Below are 27,920 nucleotides of genomic sequence, written 5' to 3'. Positions count from 1 at the left end.
TGGCAGTTTTGTGAAACATTTATTCAACGAATAAAGTTATCTAATAAAAATACAAGCACTATGTTTGATAAAAAAAAAAATAATTTCCAAAAGCAAATTGAACATGACAAACATATAAATGAAAAAAAAACTGATGAAAGACGGAATGAGAAATGCAAATTAAATTTGCAGAAATGAAACATGCAAAAATGTGTTCACAAAATTTCAATACATATCTTCTTGAGCTTTCAGCATTGGACAAACCCTTACTGTTCTCCACAAATTAATGATTTTCTGTAATAATCACACACACCAAAGATCAATCTGGAAACCGCTTCCTTATGACGAATGATTCTTTCTTGGAAATGTCATTGAAATATCGAAATTTGAAACAAAACGAAAATTAAAAGAACGCTTCAGTTCTTTTATGAAAAAATAAATAATTTGATCTTTGTAGTGGCGTTTCTTGTGAAAGTCAATTTGTTGGTGCCTAATTTAAAACTACTTAGCAAATGGGCATCTGAAACACTGGTCCAACTTTGGGATCCATTGGGAAACCTTTGCGCATGCCCATACAATATTGTGAATCGGTTTTGAGACTGTTGTCCTTGACCGAGATATCATGCTCCAATGTAGCCTTTGTCTTCATCAAACGAGCCAAGCTAAGTTCTGATGCCTTTAGACGTTCCTTCAATATCCTGACAGAGTCACGGATTTCGTTCACTTCTCTCTGTAATCTGTAAAAAAAAAATTATAACATTGATTGACAATTATTATAATGTTCTATATTTTTTTACTAGGTTGAAAACAGTGGATGATTTACCTGCTAATTCAAATATATCGACAGACAATAGTGCAAACCTTATACCTGTTTCAGTTGCAACCTATGTATGTAATAATTACAGTGCTAGACTTTATACATTATGTATTTATTACTGTTACATATGTACACCATTTTGCACGAATGTAAGCATATGTACATAATACCTGCACTAGTGTAATATGTGACCACACTGTGTATTTTCAGCAGCCATCTTGCTGATAATCTATAATGGTCACGTGACATTCCCATGAGGTGAAATCATGATAGACATCTTGGTCTTCCCAAATATGTTTTACTTGATCATGTTTATGCATAATCACGTAACTCTATGAGTAAAATAAGATTGGATGACATAAAAACAAACATACCTATAGTTGTTAATGTCTGTGTCATTTTGGTCTCTTGTGGACAGTTGTCTCATTGGCAATCATACCACTAGTGTTGGATAATCGGTTGAAATTACCAACCGATTATCTATTACAATCGGATGACAGCAACCAACCGACTATCGGTTATAATCGCTTCATAATACCTTGCCCTTTTGTTTTAAATGAAATCATGCATTTAGTCTCATTGTACATGTCTAATGTGTATATTCCATATCATTGCAGAGTTTATATATTCATATTTATGATCTTTTATTTCCCTTTCATATTCTGGCGTACTAAATTATGATCCTGGTACCTTTGATAATTATTTATTTAGCAGTTGAAACAATGAATTAATAAGAATCACGATTCATATTAAAGATATTTTATCTCATAATTACAACATTAATTACCAACAGTGACACTAACATTTCTAAATTTCAATGGTGTAACTCACAATAAAATTTCAATAACATAACTGTATAAACATTTGAATGCTTCTAATTAGGAAAAGATATATTAAGTTTTTAACTTTAAGAAATTTAAAATTAACAGAAAAAAATAAAACAATGCATTTGCATTATAATATATACAGTTAACAAAGGGGATTAAGCCAAAGTCTGTTAATTCGTGTAGAATGCATTTTTTTCATTTTTGTGATCATTATTTTCTGTCAATTGTGTCATTTGTGCGTCTGAACTGATAATTGCAAGAATGCGGAATTATTACATAGTTGAACCGTATCCGATTCGTGATTCTTATATTTATTAATGGCGGACAAATTTCGGAAAATTTACAAAAATAAACGATGTTTGGCAAGCAATTTGGAAAGGAATATGACGTTTTTTATGCTACAAATGGATAAAACATTAATGAAAGGCAATTTGCAATACGTTCTAATGAAGCAAAGAAATTATTTTGTCTAAAATCAGAATGATTTGTACGCTCTCAAGTAACAAGTAAATACCGTAACAAGTACCGGTATTGAAGGAAAGTATTTCATACAAAGTTATTAATCTTAAATAACATTCCTTCAATCTGCAAATATGTATAGTCAATGCTTTTGTCACGTTTATAAAGAAGGAAATTGGTTATTGGTAATTAAAGGATGTTTGACATTGTTATTGTCATCGACTTGTATTTTTGTTATTATTTGTTTGACTGCGCATATAAAATGCAAACCGTAAACGGACCGGATGTTGACAAGCTAAAAGTCCGGAAACTTTAACGAAAATCGATTGAACAAAATCCCAATCGATTATCGACATCGCCAGGCCCAACCAACTGATTTCCGACTTATTCCGATCATCGGAACAACACTACATACCACATCTCCTTTTTTATATACTTGATTTAATATACTTATACAGATTTTTCTGATGTTACAATAAGTCAAAATAAGATAGTGTGGTACTTACGATTTCATTACTGGATCATTACACAGTTCAACATTGATTCTCCTTGTTCTCTCATCCAATCGTGTCTGTGCTACCTTCATTGGCATTTCTTTGTCTTGGATGGCCTTCCTCAACAAGTTAATGTTGTTCTCCATATCAAAGATTTCTTGCATAGTCTAAAAGTTTCAAGTTGCATACTTTAATTTCTTCAGTAAATTTATACACATGTTAAAATATGAAAGTAAATATCACGAAAATTTAATAAGAAAAATAACGAAATTTGACAATTTGATTAGTTAATGCTAGGCTACAAATTTCTGATTGAAGTCCCCTTCCATGAACAAATGTATGACGTTTATGCTTATGGTCATTGTTGATGTTTTTAATTGGTGGTTTCAAATACTAGTATTTTTTCTCTTGATTATCTACGATAAAACAAAGACAAGAATCAAGGAAATATAATGTAAGTAATTGATTTGTTCTTAGAAAATGCCGTTTTATTCTGACCTACATCTATTTAAAACACTTGTATATAACAAATTAAATAGGATATCAGCGGCGTATCTCGTCTGCTATATGGAATAATTTTGTGTATTGTCTTATAATTTTGATGCAATATTATTAACAAATAATGACAGAATTTTATGGCAAAACTTACTCTCTGCAAGTGAGACTGTAGCTTGTTCCTAGTATCGGTGGTTTCACGGATTCTGGTGTTGAAAGAGTTGTTGACACTGTTGAAGTGGTTCCACATTTCATTGGCGCATGCTCTCAGACAACTATCGATTTCACCACGAAGACGTTCAGAAGCAGCTCTTTCCCTTTGAGAACGAGCAATGTTTTCCTGTGTGAACCTAGCCCATGAATCTGGGATAGTGATTCTAAAATTAAAACAATAGAAAATGATTGCATTGCATTTTTGTTAAATATAGAACCTATTTTTTATCAAGTCAAAAAAATCTTCCAATCATTATCGTAGAAATTGGTATTTAATCTTTCTTTTTAGTTATGTTTCCGTGCACCGTCTCGGTAAAGTTATAACAGATTATGTTGTTCATCTATAAATTTTATAATTCCTTAGAATTGCAATTTGACAGCTTCATCAATCCGGTTACAGGCCACTGAATGTTAACTTACCAAGGATGATACTATATGCATTTTTTTAAATAAGATATAATGGTAATAGATGTGGGGACAAAGACAATAGGACAGCTAGCTACACAACCCCAAAATATTAAGAGATCAGCATACGATCTTCAAGTATATACCTGCAAGACTCTACAACTTTCTAACATAAAGATATATGATACGTCATTTCCAGTGCTAAATTTACGTCATGTTCTGAACTAAATATAGAAACTTACGTGTTGTCAATGCTCTCGATACCTGGGTGATATCCAATACCGGCAGATTTGTTTCTCAATTGTTGCATTCTGTCGTCAAGACCTTGTGCATGATGTTTGTCTTTAGCATCAATTTCCAATGTATGCTGAGCAGCTCTATCCATCCTGAAGTAGAAAATGAACCATGTATACGGATAAATTTACACACAGAGATAAACCATATGTATCCATATAGTTGAACAGCAAGAAATACAGGCAGAGACAAGGTGTGTAGACCTTGCACCACCTCATTCAAAAACTATCCAATTCAAATATTGAAGACGTATGTTTGTGGATATGATACGACATAATTTAACAAAATTCTTACGTTTTGAGGGATTTATTCCCTAATGGGCCAGTCAAAAACTTAATCGTAGAAGGACATTCGACACCATTGCCAAATCGAAAACAAAACAATGAACGAAATATGACCGAGACAACTACATAACGAGTATGAAGCCAATCATCAGATATGCGTACTTGAGGTTTCTTCACATGTTACGAATGGTGAATAGTTCCAAGGTGCATCTTTGTCAAAGTTTTGATCAGCTACTTTGATAATCATTAAGGGTAGTCGTGTAGACCGTAAATGGGTGATATCATTGAATTTATATATATAGATAGCAAAACCATTACCAACAAATTAGCTAGTTTTAAGTTTAAAATAGTCCTGTCCCACTGTAAAAATTAGAGGCAACAGTAATGTACCGATGTTCAAATTTCATGCATCTAACTATCAAGGAGACACGAGTCAAAGTGAACAATGATCAACAGATAGGAAACACAGTGCACCATAACAGTTGAGCGTCAGTCACTTCGATTAGTTTTGGATTCAAAAAGTTTATTAACCTGTAGAATTATTGTTACTTGCTTTCTCAAAATGTACTTCGTTTTGCAGAAATAATTGTTTAAAACTAGTCTTTACGCCAAAAATATGTTCGATTTATAAAACTATCTTCAGTGTTTTGACAACATTCGCTAACTGTTTTTTTAAAGATATTTGTATGAACTTACTTTAGTTGAACGTGAGCTTTGTCAAGAACCTTCTTCATCCTAGCTTGACATCTCTTGATTATATCAACTTCCTGAAATTACATATTTGTATACATTGAACACTTTTAATAAACAAAACCATCGGATCAATAGGTTGACATATGAAAGCTCAAACACTGTTATCATTTAAAAAAGAGGAAAAAGGTATCAGAGGGACAGTAAAACTCATAAATCGAAAATAAATTGACAACGCCTGGCTAAAAATGAAAAAAAAAACAGACAAACAATAGAACACATGACACAACCAATTCAAGGTGTGATCTCAGGTGCTCCGGAAGGGTAAGCAGATCCTTTAGTTAATGTAATACAGTTTGCAAAGCATGTTTCATTGTAATTGCAAGGTTCGGATACAATTTGTAAATAGGTCTAAAAAATCAACAAATTGACAATATGCTGTTTCGTTTTTTGTTGTTGTTTGTTTTTGGTTAATATCCTTCACATAATGTCCTTTATCAGAAATACGTTATTCATATTGAAGAATAAAGTTAAACGTTGCCATAGTTTAGTTTTATTTCAAAATATAAAATGTTTGTAACATGGTACTAAAATATAGATAAATATTTACTTAAGACAGTTTATGTCTTCAAATATATGAAGTTGTACGATAAGTACCTTAATGAGTGATTTTTCTACATCATCGTGGACTAGATCAATTCCCTGTCTCTTCTCACGATGCATCAAACATTCTTCAGCAATATGTAAAGGATTGGCAGTGTCTCCCAATGCTTTCTCCAAAGTCCTTCTGTATTCCTAAATAACATCAAAAATAAGCTTAGTAAACAAAATCTAATTATTTCAATTAATGTTTGTATGTAGTTTTGATTGTTCAAATATCAATTTGATATATTTTTTTTAAATTTTGAAATACTTTAAATATAAATTTCATGTCGATAGTTTGATCGCACGTATTATTTTTAGTTATTTTCAGTATTATTTTTTGAAAGACAAAAAAAACACCAGTTTTAATTAAGATATTTAGGAGAAAAATCTACATAAAACTTCAGCATAAATTATATAAATAGAAATATAGAGATTTATCAACCAAAACTGTATACTATTTGAAATATTTTAATTATCACTTTTCATTTACATTTTCATTATAACAAAAATGTACTCGTCAATAGTTGAATTTAAAAAAAAAATAAGTTATCTCCCTTGGAATATAACCGCCATGTCTGTGTGACATAAACATTAGCTAGCTTCTTTTGGCTCGATGTTAAGATATATGTTAAGAAGGAACATGCAAAAGAAGTTCAATATATTTCTACAATTCTTTGCTCAAATTGCATTTTTGTTAGAATTTAATATACAAGACTAACTAACTTTCTATTGAAATCGAAAAACAAAAGTAAACCGTCTATCCAAATATCGTTTCCAATTTCACATGTTGAGTCTTTTGGCGAGGCCTTTTCTTTTTGCAAGACAGATACTTTTGTTTTTCCATCCTAACTATTGTATATTACAGATCTACTTCTAAAGTTTTCACAGATACAGTTATCCGAAAGTACAATGTTTCAAATATCGAAAGCAAGCAAGAATCAATGCCTTTCTGTTATCTCAATAAGCCATGCAACCAGATATTGGCATATTAACGATGATATCTTAGTTACATGTTATATTTGAACCACTCCTTATGAAAATGAAATGAAATAAAATTCCAATTTTGGGACTTTTGGTCATCTCACAATATTTGATCATTAGATCTAGTCATTTTATATAACACTGATAATGTCATTCTGGGAATGTTAATCAATTTAGAGACTAAACTAGAAAACATTAAGTTTTTAGTTGTTATAATTAGAATTATGCCGATTGGTTACTAAAATCCATAAAACAAGAAATAAAAGCGAAACAGATGTTAAAGTTGTCTCATTTATTCAAAAGTATCTCTTTTTAAAATGTGATTGGTATATTTTTCATAGGTAAAATGAGGCTATTAGAGTACCACTAAACGAAACACGTTTCATCGATTGATTGACCCATGTTAAGACATATAACACAGACGAATTCCATTTCCAAACAAGTATGCAAGCTTGTTGTAATTAAATTTGTCCGTTGTTGATTTTTGTTTTAATTTACCTTCAGATTCTCAATTTCAGTTGCCATGGCATTAACCTCGTTGTTAAGTTCACTTTTCCAGAAAGCAATGTCGTAAACTCGCTCGCCTAGGAATATATAAAGTTTCATACAGACAGGGATAGAGTTGAACAGAAGAAAATTCCATAGGCTGTCTGTATATTAGGAGAAGACATAAGAAATAGACGGGGAGGGCATTTCTACAGAAGAAGGTAAGGGTATTAGCTAAAAATTGGTTGATGTTACTTAATTTAAAGACATCGATAATAAATGATTCATTTAGGAGATCTGAATTTGTTCATTGATAATTTAGGAATTTCTATTCTTATGTCTTCCTCCTAATAGTTATATTCGAACCACTATGAAGATAGCTAATAAATGGACTTTCATAAAAATAAACTTGATGTAAATACCTCTTTATTCTGAAGTAAATTTCTGTAGTTATATATACTAAAATTAAAACATTAGGTTTTTTATATCCTTTTATATGTTTGTGTTGTTTAATGAATCCATTTTATCTGAAATTATACCAGTTGTGGTTTTGCCAGATTGAAAATTTAATATTACAATTTCGTTTGTTGATTTTTCCAAAGGAACATTTGAATAAGAAGATGCCTTGTGATTGTCAATGAGACAACTATCCACCAGAGACATATGTCTAATATAGTTTATTTACAATTAACATAAAAATTATATATCAAGATTATTTAACATGACAGTCCATGAATGTAGTTAAACGGCATGCATAGAAGAAATGCGTTGTATGATACCTCCAAATTAACCATTTCTTGCTCCATTAGATTAATTTCAGTATTGAGTTCGGCCTTCAAATAAGCAATATCAGCCACTCGTTCCCCTGTAGCGGACATATTAAAAAAATAAGATAATGATAAAAGTTGGTGTATACTTTTATAAAGGTAATATCTAATTCAAAAGATGTCAAATAAAATGTGAACGGCTGAAAGTTTGAATAAACGTTTAGGCACCTATTTTTCAAAGCATGGTTTGCATTAGAAAATATTTTCATTTGTGTAATTGTATAAGTACATGTTTTTGTTTTGCATGCTCAATGTAATGCTGGTATAAAGACTATAGATGCGATATTTGTTCTGTAAGTTAATTTGATGATAAAGTAAATACCAATATGAAAGTGAATAAGATTTCGTGATATAATTATCTTGCATTTACATCTGCAAAACGTAATCAGCACTCTTTGAGGTGAATAGTTTGATTTTGGAAGAGAAAATATAGTATGGACACTGCATAAAACAGATTGATACTTACAACACGCAAATAATTGGTTTAAAAAAATATACTGCAGAAGTGTGAAATAAGATGTGTTCTCAATACATATGCGAGATATTAAATATGTAAAAACTACATGAAGGAAATGAAAAAAAAATCGTTTAAGTATATTTTTGTAACGAAGTAATGATAGTTTTACTCAGAATTTATTAAGTTGTTCTACGGTATATTTGTTTTACTTGTTTACATGCTGAATTTATTTTCCAAAAACTAAATTGAATGTTTTTTTTTTATATATTTAAATCAATCATCGACAAAATGATACGACTATAGTTTCTGCTTCTATTCATTAGAAATCAATACTAAACAAACATGCTTTATCCCGCCACATTCTTAATGTGCCTGTTCAAAGTCAGGAGCCTATAGTTCAGTGGTATTCGTTTATGTCTGTCATACATGTATTTGTTTTCGTAAATTGTTTTGTTACAAATTAGACCGTAAATTTTTCTCCTCTGAATTGTTTGCGTTTTTCATTTCGTGACATTTTATGGTAGACAATACAGAATGGGTTTTATTTTTGTTGAAAGCCGTTCGTTGGTCTATTATTGCTTATGTCCAGTTTATTTAAACTCAGATGAATAGTTGACATTGTCAATTATACCATCTCTACTTAATTTTATATTAATAGAACCTGGAAATTATGTTAATATTGCTGCTTTTCTTACCGAGTTTCTTTGTGATATCATTTTGCCTGTTGCGTGTTCTTGCATCAGTTTCCTTCACTGCTCTCCAAGCATCAGCCCTTAATCTCTCAGCAAATGACCTTTCCTTTTCAGAGAGTGAATAGTTCATGCTGTTTGAGTGACCCCAGTCCTGGGTTGTATACCGTGAATAGACTGCATTTCTGTGATGTAAATTATATTGTGTACATGACACAGTCAATATATATCAAAAACAGTGTTAATCGAAATAAAGTATGATAACATATATCGTTTGGTTTGTTAGGGTCTTTTTTAAACAATTTGTGCAAGTTATTTGGTTTTATAAAGGATTTTTATGTGCTTAGTAGAAAGCTTTTGACAATATTTTCACAAGTGTCCAAATTTTTATTGTAAATTTTCTGTTTATAGAATATGTAACTTTGTTGACGTGCTTTATTAATAATGTTATTGTAAATATAATGATATCAAATAATGCGCATGGTTTCTAAAATCAAAGTTGCAACTTCCAATTGTTCAGTTAAAACACTTTTGGTTTGGAAACTCTAAACTATTTTTGGTATTTGTCTTCAAAACTTTTGGCCTTGAATTTTCGCCTATAAACACAATTCGTCCAAACTGAAAACAGTGTGCATGTGTCTATACATGTAATTCATATATACCTTGCTGGGTTATAATAAGATCTTGCATGACCAAGATCCATAGATCTACCAGTAAATCCTAGATGACGTGAAATAGTTTTATCTGTGACATATGGAAGAATTTTTGACATCTCACCACCACCTCCGGACATAGGTGTGACACTGCGTGTCCTAAGAATCGCCGGGTTATCGTAGTACGCTAACCTGCAAAGTAAATAAAAATGACATGAAATTGCAATAACTGCGTAGTGTATGTTAATATGTTTACTAAAATCGTTGTTAACTTAAAGATATTAAGTACATAAAATGATAGGTAAAAGAAAAGAATAAATGAAGACTTTTGACTAACAGTAAATGTAAAATATGTAATGTAATAATTTGTAAGGTTGAATGCACCAAGGAATTTTGTAAATTTTGGTAAATAAGGACAACATGGAGCATTAAACTCATTAGATAGTAGAGTGTATATGTATACTTCTAAGATACAAAAACAGATCACCAAAATAAACGTACAATAGCAAGGATGAGTTATAGTACTCTGATACTACTACAGCTACTAGATGATTGGGATACATACTTACCAATGTGTGCTTCCTCAAAATGTAAGGGATTTGTTCGTTTTTAACGATTTTTCGGAGAGTATTTACCTATCTTTCAATTTTTCTCTTGTTGAAGTTCTGGACGAAAATGGTGTATATCTTAGAAAGATAAGAAAATGAAGAGATCAACAGAAGAGAAGAAGAATATATTAAAGAAAATGGTAAAGAAAAAACTGAAAAAGAAAGAAAAGACGATTTATTATAAAAGAAGGCGATTCAAAGCATATATTCAAAGTAAGAAAAATGATAACGCTGTGGTTGTTCAGAAGGAATGGTAAAAGAATATATGGCAAATAAGTTTCTTGCTGCAAATTGCAAACAAGCCAACTGTCCCGAAATAAAGCATTCACCAATGCAAATATTAAAAGTAGCAATTTCATAGTCCAAAGTGCGTTTTGTGACAATTAATGTCGCTTCAGATATATGCGCTCGAGCCCATTTCAAGAAACTTTTGTAGAATAGTAAAAATTGACAAACAAAACATTGTTACAATGGTGAATATCTTAGAAATATAAAAAAAATGCAGAGATCAATAGAAGAGAAAAACGAATATACAAACACCAAGTTTTAACTATGACTTTGTCAATTATAACGCTTGTCAACATAGAAGTAAAATGAAAATGTTTAAATTTAATATCAAAGCCAAAAGATATAAAATGAATATTTTAAAGTCTTTCCCATTCTAATGTATATGCACTCGTTTACATTATGTATTTCATTAAGAACATGGGTAATTTACACATGGCTAGTAGTTAGGAAACAAAGTAGAATGATCAACGTTTCTAAACAACCCCTTTATGTTTTCAATAGTCACTGACAGATTGATAAATATGGGGTTGTATTGAAATAACAGAATAGTAAATAGAAATATTGAATTTAAAGATTTTCACTCCTGAAGTAATGACTTGCAGACAAATATGATCAAATAATGAAATAAATTGATTTTAAATGAGACCAAAATTTAAGACACATTAGAACAGGTACATATAAGAAGTAATATTTACAGGTTTGTTAGAATATACAAATTATTTTGTTTGTACTATCAAAAACATATTAAAAATATAATATTGAAGAGTAAATTTACAGCTTCAAGAAAGCTTCAAAGAGATGTTTCATGAAAGGCTTTCGACAATAACAAATTAAAAATAGATTCCCTTAGACGAGAATACATCTGAATTTAAAAATGAATTGATGTGGTGGCATAATCAAGTCCATTAATCATAGATAGAAACGGAATATGATGTGTTTAAAGCGCGTTGATAAATAAATACAACAGTAGTATACCGGTGTTCAAAAATAATAAATCTATATGGGCAAAACAAATCCAAGTTACAAACCAAAACCAAGGGAAGCACATCAACTATAACAGGAAAACAAAGGAACATCAGGAACACCGAAGTGCAATACAAAAACCAAACGCCAAGACACATAGAAACGAAGTATTTGATAACAACTGCATTATTCCTGATTTGATACAGGACATTTTAAGAAAATGGTGGGTTGAACCTGGTTTAATATCATGTCAAACTTCTTGCTTTATGACAATGTTTAAAAATATATCGCTAAAACACAACACGATAGGAATACAGCACAAACGCACAATAAAGCAACAAAAGGAGTATGTACTTCAAATGTGGATTGATGTGTAAACTAAACTGATATTTGATTTACAACTGGCCTTGTATGGTCTAAAAGTAGTTTCCAGTTTGACAAACGTTACTATGCTTACAATCTTATCAAACTAATTGAAGTAATTTAATAGGATTGATTACATAATGATTTTCAATAAATGTCAGACTGCAATTATCAAATGTGTAATGTGTTAACGATAAGGTTGATATTCTCAAAACGTAAAATATTACAACAGAAGTAGAAATTATTTGTATATTATATTACTAAAATTCAAAGAGTATATTATTTGAGAAGAAGATGTATGCCAAGCATATTTGATATTTTGCAATTATCTTATCAGCGTATTAATCGGCATTAGTAACGTACACATGTAGATATATGCTTTTGGTTATAAGTAAAGTTATATTCCATTAGAACTTAGAATTAATTTAATGTATGTTAAATATTAAATATTTTGCAATTATCTTATTATCGACGCAGTAATTGGCATTAGTAACGTACACATGTAGATATATGCTATTAATAATAAGTAAATTTGGTTGAAAGCAAATAAGTTAATTAAAGGTAAAGTTGATCAATAGAGTTATTGTTGCGATAAATGGTGTTTCCGTGTTAAAAAGGTATGTTTTCAAGATTCATCAAAGTTTCATATAGTTGCTATAGATAAGACCCAATAACAATGACGGATTTTTATCTTTGGTTAATGAAAAGAAAAAGATGAAAGTACTATCTGTTTGTTTTGAAATATTAATAAGAATAGTTTTAATGCCATAGCTTTGATCAAGTGATTAGCAATGGCAACTGTATTTAACCGATATTCAAATATGGTAAATACATTTTCAAGAGATATAGGTGAAAAGATTAGACAAAAACCTGTCTAGATTAACAACATTAACTGTATTTTAAAGAAACACTTAATAAACGTTGTAAGTTTTAGCTGAAATATGAGCTAAAGACAGATACCAAAGGGAAAAAAATAAGTAACTTGATGAGTGAAGTGGGTCCATTTGAACACATATCAAAACTATCATGAATAATCAGATGAATAACCAGAAGACCGAAATAGTTTTTTAGTTTCTCTAAACAGAGCTCTCAATAAACAGAAAGAGGAACATACATTGAATTAATCTATAAAGACAAAACTAAGTCCTCAACTAATACAGTGTGAGACAGTCATCGAGCAAGAGTCCAATAGCATATATCATTCGATGACTGACAAGGCAATGGCACAAGTGGGCATACAAGATGAAACAGTATGTCCATTTAGAAAGTCCAAAGGAAGTTAAAACTTGCAACTAATTTGAAAGTAATTGTTAGGCGTCTGTGTGGTTGCTGCTTTAAAGGATGCTCCTGCTTTTGGGATTGTTTTATTGCATGATTACAGCAGTACTGGTCGATAATCCACTGATTACAGCAGTACTGGTCGATAATCCACTGATTACAGCAGTACTGGTCGATAATCCACTAAGATAATCATTACAACAATGAACTTACTCATTAATTTCTTATCCAGTATTTAACCGATTCTACTGATTAAGTTTTTATTGTTCTTGACATGGGAAAGAAAAGAATTTAAACTCTAACATCAGAAGTAAAGAAAGGCAACAGTAGTATACCGCTTTTTAATAGTCAAAAATCGAGTTAACGGAAACAAATCCAGGTCACAAACCAAAACCAGGAAAACACGTGAACTAAAGAGGAAACTAACGGGACAACAGAAAACACTGAACTGCTACAAAAACAAACGCCAACATATATGACATGGTTTAATTGAAGTTTGGAGCTGGCATGTCAGTTAACTGCTAGAAGTCTGTTGTTATTTATGTATAATGGGCATTTTGTTTATTTTCTTTGGTTACATCTTCTGACATCAGACTCGGACTTCTCTTGAACTGAATTTAAAATGTGCGTTTACTTTTCTACATTGGCTAGAGGTATAGGGGAGGGTTGAGATTTCATAAACATGTTTAACCCCGCCGCATTTTTGAGCCTGTCCCAAGTAAGGAGCCTCTGGCCTTTGTTAGTCTTGTATTATTTTAATTTTAGTTTCTTGTGTACAATTTGGAAATTAGTATGGCGTTCATTATCACTGAACTAGTATATATTTGTTATGGGGCCAGCTGAAGAACGCCTCCGGGTGCGGGAATTTCTCGCTACATTGAAGACCTGTTGGTGACCTTCTGCTGTTGTTTTTTCTATGGTCGGGTTGTTGTCTCTTTGACACATTCCCCATTTCCATTCTCAATTTTATTGGATAATAACTGCCATATTCCTGACTTGGTATATGAAATTTTAAAAGAGAAAGGTTGGAAGAAGAGGGAATATCATCTTAAGTAAAGGAGTATTTTTTTCAAACTATAAAACATTGCGTCACATACATTTGCTAAGAGGTATTCACTCTGATCTTATAAAAATAATAAGTAAAGGTAAAGATAAGAAGCATCATTCATGATAACATCAACAGAAATGGAAAATAAAATAGAAAAAGAACAAAAACGATAAGCCATTGAAATTCAATTAAAGGAATTGGACCTATTCGCAACGTATGTATAGAATAATACAATGCAGATATGGACTTCATAAAAAGGTAACACGTGAATAACAATATCCAAGGCAACCATCTAACTGTCCCGCTTTGAAAATGATATTACATATATGTAGTAAAACGGAAAATCTTCACACTTGATCAAAATAACAGGCAAAATATAAATGATATTACAAAAATAACATATTATAATGTTTAGTGAATGTTCTCCTTATTCAAATGTGAGTCTTGTTAAACATACAGGCAGTTGTCTATTAGGAATTATTTAAGTGCAACCCATAGTCTTTTGAATGGAATGATCGTTTAATTTATAAAATGCCTACTCATGTATTGATATAATAGATGTTGAAAGGAGAGTAGAATGTAATGTAAATACAAAATAAAGTTCTGAAAAGACTATACAAGTTTTATCAAAGACTTCTTTCAAAAGGTGAATATTGAAAATGCTTTCATGTCTATTAATTATTTGGCTGCTTAGTTTTCTATTCAGTATGATCAGGAATCAAAAGAAAGTGTTATTTTTAAATAGACATTTCAAGTTGACAGGTGTATTGCTTTGTCAAATGAAACGATAAGAAATTCTGAAATATAATTATTATATCCATTCAAATACCTCCTTTTAACTTTCATTTTTTTTTTTGCTTTTGATAAGCACGTGTTTAACTAGATTATACATTAGTGCTAGCATCAACACGGCTAAACATAATAAGTATGTGTTATGCAATATTTTTTCAACTTACCTGCTCATGTTGAAAATAATGAACTGCTATTACGGAAAAAATCCTTCAATTGTTTAAGTGAATCTTAATTACGGCACAATGTAGCCAATGGTTCGGATTATGGCAAAGTTTCGTTGACAAGGAGATGTCCCTAGCAACCCGTCACGTGCTTTCCCACAACAGAAACTGCAGATTTCTGTAAAATTAATGAATGAAAATTAAATAATACAGTATAACAAATGTTTGCTTCCACGAACTACACTTGTTAATAATAAATGAGAGAAAACCTCCACTCTATTTAGAAATCATATATCTGGGTATCGATTAGAGTAAGAATCTGTCGTTAGTTACGACGAATTAACAGTCTGACCCCTTAAATGAAAAGTTTTAATGTGTGACGTGAAAAATTTTTATTGGAATTACTTATATCAAATAGCCCAGGTGAAAGTTGAAAGTTTTAATCTTATAAGCCGTCTATAGATTTGAAGTTCTTTTGTATGGGAGGCGTATTAGGTGTTGTAATGTATTGTTCTTTTTAATTTATATCTATGGGTGACAAAAACAAAATGAATAGTATATGGTTGTATCTTTTCAACTTGAAAGTATATTGTATACATAATTTGAAACTATGTTAAACAATTGAAAATTCGTTCAAATAACATTTGATACTTTCAAACTAAAGGGGTTTTACATTGATTTTGATGGCCAATTTCATTTTGGTAAAATCCATTTAACTCGTTAAAATCCTTAACATTACCTCAACTGATCAAATAAAACATATTGAAACCAAAACATTTATTTTACTTGGTTCGCTTAAATCGATTAATATACTAAAGATTACGTCGTTTTGTTGGTTCTTCATAACAAGCTTTTATTAAGAATAACTGATATTTAGAACCCTCCAAAACGTATGTACATTAGGATTTACAGTTGTATTTTTACATAGAATCATTTCTTCGTATATCTCTGTACATGCTTTAAAGTCTTTCATTTGTGTCAATATGTTGTCATTGTATTTGCTGGTATATTTTACTCTAAATCACCTAATTCTAGCCAATATTTATTCTACTATTCAATATATGATAAGTGTTTTAATTGTCATCTTAACAAACTTTTAAGTTGTGCTTATGGAAGCATTGAACTCGACTAGCAAAAATTAAACTACTTCATACATTATCTCATAAATGCGAAAACTGACAATCCTAAGTTAGCGGTAGAGAGAATTCAATTAACACGATTCGTTTACATTTTGTTGTATCATATTCTTAGAAAATTTAAAATTCAAGTTTCAATCATATCGAAGAGTTAAACATGTATTATTGTATCAGTAAAACATCGCATTGCTCGCCAAATTTTACGGTATTATTCTTTCTTACCTTATTATTGAGATGCATTACTTTACGGTAACCAGAGGAAATAAATTCCAGTAAAAGTATGCAAGAAGAGTTGATATGACAATGATTTATATTCGTCCATATCAATTATTTGTATTTGTTCTTATTAATTATTGAAAGCAAATTAAAGACATATGTAATAATTATTTTTTCACGTTCGTGTTAATTTTATATCGATTGAAGGTTAATTGGTAAATTGTTTATAGGATAAATGATTATTGGTGAATTATATCATTTAAGCAAAGTTGATATGTATGACGCGTACAGCTACATAACAACATACATTTTACGTTGTATGCAATACATAAGTAGTGGTAATAGAGATGATTTACATTAAAACCTTTGCAGACTTCATGCAACATGCAGAAGTTCAACATTCACAGTTCTGATTTCCGTTTAACTTATATATAGACAGAAAATGTTGTTTAGATGGCGATTCGCCTATCCTATAAAATCTGACTTTATGTTTTTTATACTTTAAAACATTTGCATGCTAAAAAATAGATATATAAACATACTTTATTTGCCTGAATATACAAAGCAGATGAGAAACAATTTAATCAAACTTAAGTTTTCGTATATAAAAAGAAGACAGTGCAAGTTTTACTAACAAATGGCTAATCCCTTTGAAAAATGTTTTGCAAATAGAAACATAAATAAAAAAAATATAGACTTGGGACAATTCAGACAGCCAATCAGGGGAAAAAACTTTTAAATTCTATTTCCACTTAAGCCAAAAACTGAATAAAAAAAAATTAAAAGTACAATACAAATATATTAAATCTGTTCCGATTGTGGCAAATGTAATCATGCACAGAATAGCCTCTTTCAAAAGACATTTGAGACCCTTAGCAGTTTTGGGTCACATACTAATACCACATTTACAATATAGACTGTTTAAATAAACTTCAGATTAAATTTCAATTCATTCTTCAAGTCATAAAAATAGCTAAATTTCAATTATGAACTTTTTACACAATGATTAAATCAATTCAGTTTAAATATCAAGGCAAATATTTGCTACTTTGAAAATATACTTAAATGAATATATGTTTCATTACCGTTACAATTACAAAAGAACGAGTATTTCAAATTAAAATACTAGTAGATGTAATCTAAAACATAACAGAAGCAAAAGATTAATACAATATAAAGTGTATGTTACGTTTTTAACAAATGCAAGTTTTCTCAAGTTATATACGGTTGATGACATATGCCGTATTTCGCCTTAGGTTAACCTACTAAGTTAAGGGACGTAACTCTTACTGAATATTGGTATGTGTCTGCATCCATTTTATAAAACACTAGAACACACCCGTGATATCACGGGTCCGTGACTGAATTAAAGTATATAACTATGCGCAAGCCTTATTTTAGTATTAGTATTGTCATCTGATAAAGTCATGTCGATTATAAGATACACAGTTTTTCTCTGCTTTCAAGTCTTTCTGTTTGAACCCGTTGAACTGGAACTTATCAGTTATTGGTAATATTAATTATTTGGAAAACAAAAGGTCCTGGAATGGAGTATTTTTTAATCAACAGCATTGTCCTATATAAGTTATAAATAAAGTTGAATTCTTTGCTTTGCTGTTTTACGTCATACCCACTAACAAATTGAAAACTGTACCTATGTATGTATACGCCTTATTTTTAGTCCAGATTTTTAGTATTCGTATTGTTATCTTAGAAAGTCTTACTGATTAAAATACTACAATAGGTAACAATTTGACAATTTAGCAGTGTCAACCCTGTGGTTATGACCCGTGTATATAGCATATTAGTCCTGAATACAACATTTGGTGGTGCGCCTGTCAGATGCGGAACGTACAGATAAGGTAATAGGTAACAGGTGAATATTCTATTGGTATCGGTAGCGGACTCGACCCGGAACTTCTTAATTATTGGCAATATTAATTACGTGGAAAACAAAAGGGCCTGGAGTGGTGTAATTTTTAATCTACACCTTTGTACTATATTAGTTATATATAAAGTTGAATTCTGTGATTCGTCGTTTTTACGTGATGACGGCTGACAAATTGGACCTCGTAATTTTAGTATTATAGATTCTAAGCTTGTAAGTGACACTAACTCTACTTTACATGAATGTTTAAAAAGCTTAATGTGATTTTAATTTATCTCCCTTTGCCAATGTCTCCCACCCCGATTACATAAAGCTGGTTAAACCGAAAAGTTGTCGAAGTGAACACAGACGACGTCTAAACAGTTGGTTCAGTACAGAAAAGAAGTTACACTACATACACATTTTTTTGTATTAATTATTAAATATAAGATAACAAATAGAACTGGCGCTGTAAAGGGTAATGTAAATACCCGAAAAATTAAAGTAAAGTGCTGGTAAAAATCCGATTTTTGTCAAACTTAGAAAACAGACAAAACTTATTTTTGAAACATATCATTTAGTTCTAACTCAAAAACTTGAAGATAGTTTTAAAAAAATTCGTTTGAACATTGTAAAGTAAATCTCCCACCAAAAAATATTGGTAAGTATCCAACGTCATTGTTAGTAGCCAAAGAAGCCTGAATGATAACTGTGAACCAACTATAATGTATGTTTGTAACAACACTGTGACGGTATAAATGGTTCTGAAATCAATTAAATATCTCATTATCAGTCTGTAGTTAATAACAATACAAAAACATGTATATAATGCTATCTAATCTATGCTCCTTAGGCCATTCAAATGTAGTTTAATTTTTAAAGATTTTTTTCATAAATGTTGTCTTTTAGGAACATGAACTTTGCGAAACGAAATTAGAAAGAAAACAGACCAATGTCAAACACACCAATTTTACTGTGGCCAAAAAATTTCTTATTGAGATGCAAAGCTCTATTATTAAGAGGATAGAGAAAGACAACTAAGATAAGACATCAAACCCATATATGTTAGTTTCAATTGATATTTTAGGAGTAAAAATTCAGAAATAAGTCAAAATTGTTTTTCAAATGACAATATTCCTTTACAGATCAAATTAAAAATCAAAGCGTCCCCAGACTAATACAAGTGCTGCCTTATTTCTCGTGTTGCATTCGAAGTTTTAAGAATATAGTTTGTATGTCCTTAAGAAATATTACAAATCAGATTAAACTTCTATGATAAAGATTCAACCGTGAAGAATTAAGGTCATGTTATTCACACTGAATGATGCCAATTTTTTAACTTTGTATATAATTGTTTGTGGCTAACGTTTACAGTTGTTATAAACCTACATATTAAACGAGGTGTATGTCCTTAGTTAGAATATTTGTGAAATACCTGATTTTCTTGATATGATTATTAACATCATAAGATGAAAGGTCAGTGTCCGAATATAAGTAAAATATTAAAGAAAATATTTTATATGGTTTAATTTTTACAGGACCAATTTAATATGAAATATGAATGAAGTTGGTTGGTTTCTCGTGTAATAATCTTATTTCGCTTTCTATTAGGTAAAACAATGCACTAAAGGCAATTTATTTAAATAAAAATTACTGAAAAAAATCTTTCACCATGATCTTATTTATTAACCTGATATATTTACTGAGTTTCTCATTAATGAAAGGGTTTAACATTTCGGTGAAATATTGATTTTATTCATTATCGACTTTTTTGGTTCTTATGTTCTTTGATGCACCAAGTTATTTGAATTAACCGGAAAGTGGGATGTTTTGCTACATAAGCACTTTGAAAGTGACAAGAAACATTCTTGTCGTCCCATAAATAATTTACAATAATTACCTTTTCATCGTTTTTAATTCAATTCCAGTTTCGGAATTTAAGTTCTGGAACACAGGATTTGACGGTTGGTGACTTATTGCCTTCAATTATTCTGATAGACGAGCCTATTTTTTAAATGGTTTATTTATTAATGCTTTGTATAAGAACTATTACAACAAGCAATTGACATGATGCATTATTTCAAAAAAAAAAAGTTTTAAGCCTAATTAGGAACGCGACTGAGAGGCTAAACTTCGGAGAGGTCAAAGTGTATGAATGTATCGGGATTTATTATAAAAGGGAGCTTAAAAGTATCGATTAATCCTATGAAAAATCACATGGAATTAAAGAGTTCGAAAAATGTGTCTATGAAATTTCTCTTTAGGTTTATGTAAAGCAATAAAAGTGATACTAAAAATTCAATGAAGCACGATCGATCGACTCCCTCCTGAACTGAATTGTGGACCATATTTTAAGTTTGGATGTTTCATTATATATAGATTATTGTTGATCATCTCAACGAGATTGAGAAAAGCAATCGAGTTGAGATGACCAATGATAATCTGTTTATCGCTATTTTACCTATGACGACGTTGTTAATTTTATGTCAATTTCATTAGCAACGCCACGTTCGTCCTTAGTTTCTAGCGATAATTTTCCATCTCAAGCGAGTAGCATATGAAAAATTATCACAAAAAAAGATCAAAGGAAAAATGCACAAAATAACGATAATTATATGAATCGTCATCGTGTCGAAAAAGTAGGAACTCATGGTTGTTTGAGTTAATTATAGTTATCCTGGTGAATTGTAAGGGAACTAACCCTTGTATTTTGGTTTCTAAAATTCTTTTTCTTGTGTGACATTTCACTGTTCACAATATGTTTTTGTTCGCTTAAATGGATACATATTCTGGTCCAGTAAGTATGTACCTACTGAGAATGCGTTTCTAGATGATTATATACCTAAACATTTATCATTTTTCCAGTCGACAGGTCCAACCAGTAATAATGGAATTTCTGCTAACAAATTATACCAAAAAATCTCTTGAGATCATATGAATTTGTTTAAATAATTAACATGTATCGCTAGGTCGCCAGATATTCAATTACACGTTTGTTATAGTTTTCAACGTTCCCCCAGAGTATTAATGGAGAATTTAGATAGTCTTGATAATCAACAAAAAGTCCATTTATCCGTGTAAACATGGTTAATAATTGATATTTGAAATAATAATTCGTGTATACAATTATTTAGTTCATTAATATCGGATAACTTTGACATTAGAAGACTAATACCCGAGATTCTAGTCGATTTTATGAATGAATTGCCCTACCCCGGCTAACCTGTTTTGTTGGGGTTTTTTTCTTGCACGCCATGATACAATGTGTGTTTGTTCACACCTCGACAAAAACAAAACGAATAACATATGGCTTTATGTCACGACGGGTCACTTAAGGAGCGCGAACTGCTTTTAGATGTACTTCTGAAGCACCTTTAATATGGAATCGATATTTTATAATCCGTGTTAAAATCATTCAGTTATTGTTTTTTCATTTCGTTGATTTTTCCATTAAATTTTCCATGGGTTTGTTCTTCCTGAATTTCGTTTTTTTTTTTTTACAATTGATCCTCATTTGAGTAAGGACAACGTTCAAAACATAAGTTGAAACAGTAGAACAATGTGAATTAAGCAGAGATAACAGCAATTTCAAATTACAACACGACATTTCCTCCGTGTATATTTTAATTTTGCCATATAGTATTAAGTGGACGTCTAGTGCCATTCTTAAATCATCGCATTAACATCACCATTTAGCAGAAAGTAAGGGATAAGATGGAAATAGAATTTGTACTCGACGGTGTTGAGCACATAAATCCAAAAAAAAACAGCTGTATTTGTGACATGATAACTAGTAGCACACATTTTCGAAAGTAGTTAAAAACGGAACTTTGTTCGTGGAGAAGTTCATATAGATTTAAATTCCTTTCGGTGTCGATGTTTCAAATATCCAATATCATTGGCTTCACTGCTTAAGATGTCACAATAGTACCAGATAACCAGTAGTAAGGTATGATATATCAAGCCACGTGTTACTGGAAACATATACTATAGTATACAAATCTAATGTGGTATATCTTATATTGTTATGTACAAACCTTTCCTTTCGACGATCAAAGTGAAACTGCAATTCGAATACACGTCTTTTATCAAAACTATAAATCTAATGTGTTGGTTACAGTTTCTAATCTTATCATAGTATGTGCATTTGTTTGTTTAAATGCACTGCTTTACCGGATTAGTTGTGCAATAGTTTACAATGTTACATTGTTTAGAGTCATTTCGCCTTCGCGACGGAAGATTATATGCAAATTTTGTAGGGAAGTGATTTTAATCAAACACAGACGATTAATTATCAAGTATGCAATTTAAAACAGATTAATATATTATATTGGACATAATTCGATAAGTTTTTAATCTAAACCATTGATCCAAACAGAAGATGTCTAAGCTGATTTTGTGGTATGGTATATGCCTCGTTCTCGCACTACTTTTAAATCGAGGCTTACCAAAATTTGAATTACGCAGTTGTCATTTTTGGTTGTATCTTCTGTGTATTTTAAGAGTTGATTACTGTTGTTTTTATTATGGAAGTAGTATGAGATAACTAACATAGATATCGGGAGTTTATTAAGATAACCATTTGGAATAGACAACAACTCAGGAATATATTTTCTCTGGAAAAACTTTTTACTTTATTCGGAAATAACAAATATTGCTTAGGTTTGGATCATATTGTTTCATATTCATTCATGAAAAAATGTTTGCAACAAGAATATTATCCAAGACATTATTGTTAAATATTACGATGTTGTGGTATCATAAGTTATGCTAAATGCGACTACAACGAGTCGCAGTGACAGTAATAATCGTTTGACTACATAATAAAATTCTGAAATTGATTTTTATTTTAACTGAGATAAATGCGGTCTTATTAAAGATAACAAATGTTCACAAAGTCTTGATAAAAATGATCATGTCTTCACATTTTTTATATTTTTAACGAAATTACTTTTACAATCCCCCTTTTTTCATAATGTTAGTATAAAAAAGAGAGTAGTTTTAAGTATTTTTTGGGAAAAAAATCTCTTTTCAACGATGTTTATGTAAAATAGTGAGATAATTATATGGTAGTATGATTACAAAGACAACTATATCCACCAAAGTTCAAATAAATAGCAATTTATTACGGACTGGTACATTAGAATAATTTAAAGAAAATAAATGCTATATTTTATAATATCTCGTTTACTATATTACTTCAAAACCGACGAAGGCACCGAATTGAAACGTCAAAACATATTCACGGCGCTTTTATTTGACTGCTGTATTATATCATAGACCGAACCCGTTACAAATTGAGAATTGAGAAGAAATTGTGAATCATTCAATTTCATTCTAACTACTAAATACATTTTTTGAAGTGTGAAAAAAAAAAATCCCTTTTAAATGAAAATTCAATATTTTGGAACAACTCCCTCAATATAATCTTTGGAAAGTCACAGTAGACCCCGATCATTATTTTTGTTCTCTCAAATCTTATTTTCAAAACTTAATCTTTTTATCCACGCCTTTTTACTGCTGGTAGATTTTATTTGGAATATCGATCTGTTAAGTGTTTCTTTTATTTCAATATCTTTTATTACAAATAATATATATGTTATCGGCAATACAGAAACGGTAGGTATATATGGAAATAGAAGTGCAGTGTTTACATTCGAACTTCTCTTTAATCCAACTATTTTATCTTTAATGGTTTTTCCTATGCGACACAGATATCCTCCAATTTTTAAATTTAAACAGAAGTTGTTTGAATAAGACCTAAGTTATATCTAATTCTCGACTAACTCGCCTATTGTTTAAATTCAAAAGGTCCGTTGTGTATTGCATATAATAGGCCATGAATACACTATTGGCAATACACAATAACGGTTAAAGAAGAATTGATCTAACATAGGTGTTAAGCATTAATATTTAATATTACTAAGAGGTGGAATATTTGAATTATAATATTGTATATATTATAATGCTTGGCGGTGTTAATTTAAGAACTTGTTACCTGAACTTGGCCGTGATCGACAGTTTTAAATATTGATTTGTCAGCATATATATCGAATATATATACAGCTTATATCCTTAGAACTTTTGTATATTATTTTAATGATTTGAAGTGAAGTCATTAAGTCTTTGTTTGATTTTCACATAATATCGGACTGACTTTGCAAAAAGTAAATCAGGCATATTTGACTATTTTCAAAGTGTGTATAACTTCTTTATAGTCTAATATTCAATCACCATGCCATTCATCTAGATTTATCTACTGACGAAGAAAGGTACCGGTAACACTAGGCCACCGAAAGCTGAATCTTTAGTTCAGTTTAGGTGACCGAGTGGTCTATATCGATGGATACAGTGCAGGCGGTGTTGTCTCGATTTCCAAAATAGCATGAGCGGCGAGGGAAGAACAAAAATTTGCTTTTTGCAAATTTCGCAAATTTGCAGATTTAACATTGTTGTGCTGATTTGTAGAGTATTTATGTATATAAATATTATAGTGACTACATGAACAATTTTAATTGTTTGTTCTCTAATTATACATTTTCTCTCTTTTTAATTTAGAAGGATAAATAACAAAGAACATCACGTTTTTTGTGTGTACTGAAATAATACTTAGAATTTCAAATTTCTGTTTACTGATGGATTTATTAGTTTTTATACAGTATTTACTTTTAATGTCATAAATGTGTCTTCATTATATACTTAGTTACATGACAATAAAAGAACCGTTGCATAATATATGCATCGTGCTCTTAAAATATTTCAAAAACTTTAAATCATTTTAAAGTTTTAAAATGACAACAAAAGCACCATTTTAAATACACAATGTCTTCCAATTATTTAACTTTTAAATTTAATAACAATTTCTAAACGTGTTTGATTTAATTACAAACTTGTCATTTTGTCGCTTTTATGGGACTTATAGACAGTTTAAATTTTGTCTTTTTATGATACAATTATTTAAATTTCAATGCTTGAAAGATAAAACGTCAAGATTACTGTACTCTTATTTTCACCTTTAAAATGTCGGCGAAAAACATGTCTGTTACAAAACCGCTTAATGGGCCATTATATTTATATTATCTGGGGAAAGCTTACTTGTTATAGGTACAAATACCCCTTGGTGGGTGCCAATCCTGAAATTTGAAACTATCATCGACGCATAGGGGCCCCCAGTGTTTAGAACAAGAAGCACATTTTAAACAACTATATAACTCAGACAGTTCATAAAGACCCATGCGAAGTTCCTCCTGAGTGAAGAAAAATATAGCCCTTTTAATTTTGAATGACAGTACATTATGTATCACAAAGCTTTAAAAAGTAAAAATTTAAAAACCAATTGTATATCATTTATTAACGAAGTATTGCGTTTGCAGTAAGTATATAAATATTGAATCACTTTTAGCTATGCATGTTTAGCTAATCTATAAATCAATATTACGTCATAAAGTTTATCTATATATTGATACGACTGTATGGTATTTTTCAAATATGCCCCACTGGTGAAAACAACTGTTGTCAGGTGTAAGATTGTCCAACTCTCTTTTTTTAATGTTGCCTGCCAAGTTCACCCAACCCAGCCATGTCTTCATAGAAAATATTACGCCAACTCTATATTTTCAAAAAGATCATATGGGTTCAATCTAGCTGCCACTATGGGTTTTTCAACAACAAATTTTGCATATTAAGTCTTTCTGTGACCACCGAAACAAAATTGCACTTTCAGTAGTGGAGCAATGGGGGGTCCGGTGTTGGAATCCCCCCTTTTTACTCGATCAATGCATTCAAATGGGGACATATCGTTTGAAGCCCCCTTTTTTATCCTAAATTGGGAACCCCCACTTTTAATAACAGCTGGATCCACCCCTGACATTATATAAAGTCCATTAGTAGTACGGTTGAAAATTAAGAATTTCTCGACATGCATAGAGAATACAAGAGAAAGCATTGAGAGCTCATGATAGCTAGTTGGGAAATGTATAATAAAATTCTATCTGCAAATATATGCATGTTAGTATTTTTTTTTTTCTTTTCGAGTATATACAAATGACGTAAGAAACAATCAGGATGATATAAGAGGTTTAACAATTACATTGATTGTTGCTATGCATAACGTCCAGTGACAATTATTTCATGCATGTCAGGGGCAAATTGATGTTAAACGCTATAGTGTATTGATTTTAAAACTGCTGTGAATATGTCTGTAGTCATGTATAAATCAAACATAACTATAGTGACTTGACAATTCAGAGAACACTGAATCACTGTTTTAATTGATATAAATCTGTAATTATATCTGATACTTTTACAGTTATTTTTGTGAATAGACACTGATAGTAGCAGACACTGACGGGGACCAGTTTTAAGGACTTATTTATGGTGGTACGAAAATATATGACAGGAAACAGATCCTATTGTCTTTGTTTTATCCTTTTTTCACTAAGTTCTTTTAATATAATTTTTTCGCCAAATCTTTCAACCTAGGTTTTGTAGACTTTTATTACATTCGATATATATGAGGTTGTCCGTGGCAGGCCCAGCAAAACTGTGTTGCTATACTTATACTATTCCTCGTTGCCTTTTGTATAGTTTATTTTACTATACCCCCCCCCCCTTTTTTTTTAAATTGTGTTCTGCCACTTTTAACGATAATATACGCAAGTTTGTTTCACTTTTCAGTATAGTAATACATATATAGATAATATCCAGGGGTTGGGTGTCTTTTTTTATTTTATTTTTTTTTTTGCTCAACCCTCCTCATATGTGTTTGCACTCTGAAAATTCGACCAGACTACAATTACTGATGATGAATATGATTTTTGTGTGCTGTTGTTGAAAATTAAATTATCAAATTCCTGTATTAAAAATTAATAATTCAATATAGTTCACCGAATTTATATAATTAACTTGTCATCGCTTTGTTTTACATATGCTTATTATGTCATATATATATATTTATGTTACAGGCCGCGAAATAAAAATAAGAGGATTTATTTATGTATAATACAACTTATAAGTTTTTTCGCTTTACAAAAATAAACCGTTAATTTCTGTAATAAAGACAAAGTATTTCTTTTACTAATCTCTTTTCGCTCTCCGTCCTTTAAACTATCGAAAGTACAATGAATAAAAAGTAACATATTTTTTCTTTATATATACAAAATACAAAATAATTACTTTGCATTACTTTGAATTGTCAATAAATTATTCAGAATTGAAGGAAAAGTTACATTTTTGGTAGAAATTTAAACTGAATAGGTAAAACAAGACCTACCTGGATTGAGTCTTTCAACGATCAATAGGTTGCTAACGACATGGCGTCTCGTTGTTAACGGTAGCGTTAGACAATCGCGCATGACGAGAATTACACACTAACAGTGTTAGGAACAACTAAGCGGGTATTTAAAAAATAAAATATGTATTTTGTAACTTTAATTCATTTATATATAAAATGTAATTTTCTCAATTCAGATAATGTATAGAGACTGAGTCTATCGATATACGCTGC

General features: G+C 30.6%; 1 protein-coding gene across 3 annotated transcripts; it reads right to left on the bottom strand.

The window, feature by feature from the left end:
- Nucleotides 1-27,776, bottom strand: LOC143083192 (tektin-3-like). Of its 3 annotated transcripts, none has more exons than XM_076259435.1 (12): nt 27,687-27,776; nt 15,200-15,374; nt 10,331-10,381; nt 9,705-9,887; nt 9,049-9,227; nt 7,849-7,934; nt 5,615-5,752; nt 4,964-5,034; nt 3,932-4,075; nt 3,226-3,448; nt 2,589-2,743; nt 1-716 (listed from the first exon to the last, which is right to left on the bottom strand). In XM_076259435.1, the coding sequence occupies exons 2-12, from the start codon at nt 15,205-15,207 to the stop codon at nt 485-487; spliced, it is 1,470 nt and encodes a 489-aa protein (XP_076115550.1). In that variant the 5' UTR covers nt 15,208-15,374; nt 27,687-27,776; the 3' UTR covers nt 1-484. The 3 variants fall into 3 exon arrangements, with proteins under 3 accessions (XP_076115550.1, XP_076115549.1, XP_076115551.1); XM_076259434.1 differs by lacking the exon at nt 7,849-7,934 and adding an exon at nt 7,082-7,167; XM_076259436.1 differs by lacking the exons at nt 7,849-7,934; nt 10,331-10,381 and adding an exon at nt 7,082-7,167.
- Between the last annotated feature and the right edge of the window lie 144 nt (nt 27,777-27,920).

The sequence above is a fragment of the Mytilus galloprovincialis genome, chromosome 7 (genome assembly GCF_965363235.1).
Source record: "Mytilus galloprovincialis chromosome 7, xbMytGall1.hap1.1, whole genome shotgun sequence".
NCBI lineage: Eukaryota > Metazoa > Mollusca > Bivalvia > Mytilida > Mytilidae > Mytilus > Mytilus galloprovincialis.
Note: the sequence above shows the minus strand (reverse complement) of the source record. Positions and strands in the feature narration are given on the sequence as shown.

What these genes read in the sequence shown, in the direction of transcription:
- LOC143083192 (XM_076259435.1), bottom strand. An exon ending in TAGAAAAATCACTCATTAAG is followed by an intron (nt 5,035 to 5,614) that starts GTACTTATCGTA and finishes ATGTAATTTCAG; the next exon opens with GAAGTTGATATAATCAAGAG. An exon ending in AATGATCCAGTAATGAAATC is followed by an intron (nt 717 to 2,588) that starts GTAAGTACCACA and finishes TTTTTTTTACAG; the next exon opens with ATTACAGAGAGAAGTGAACG.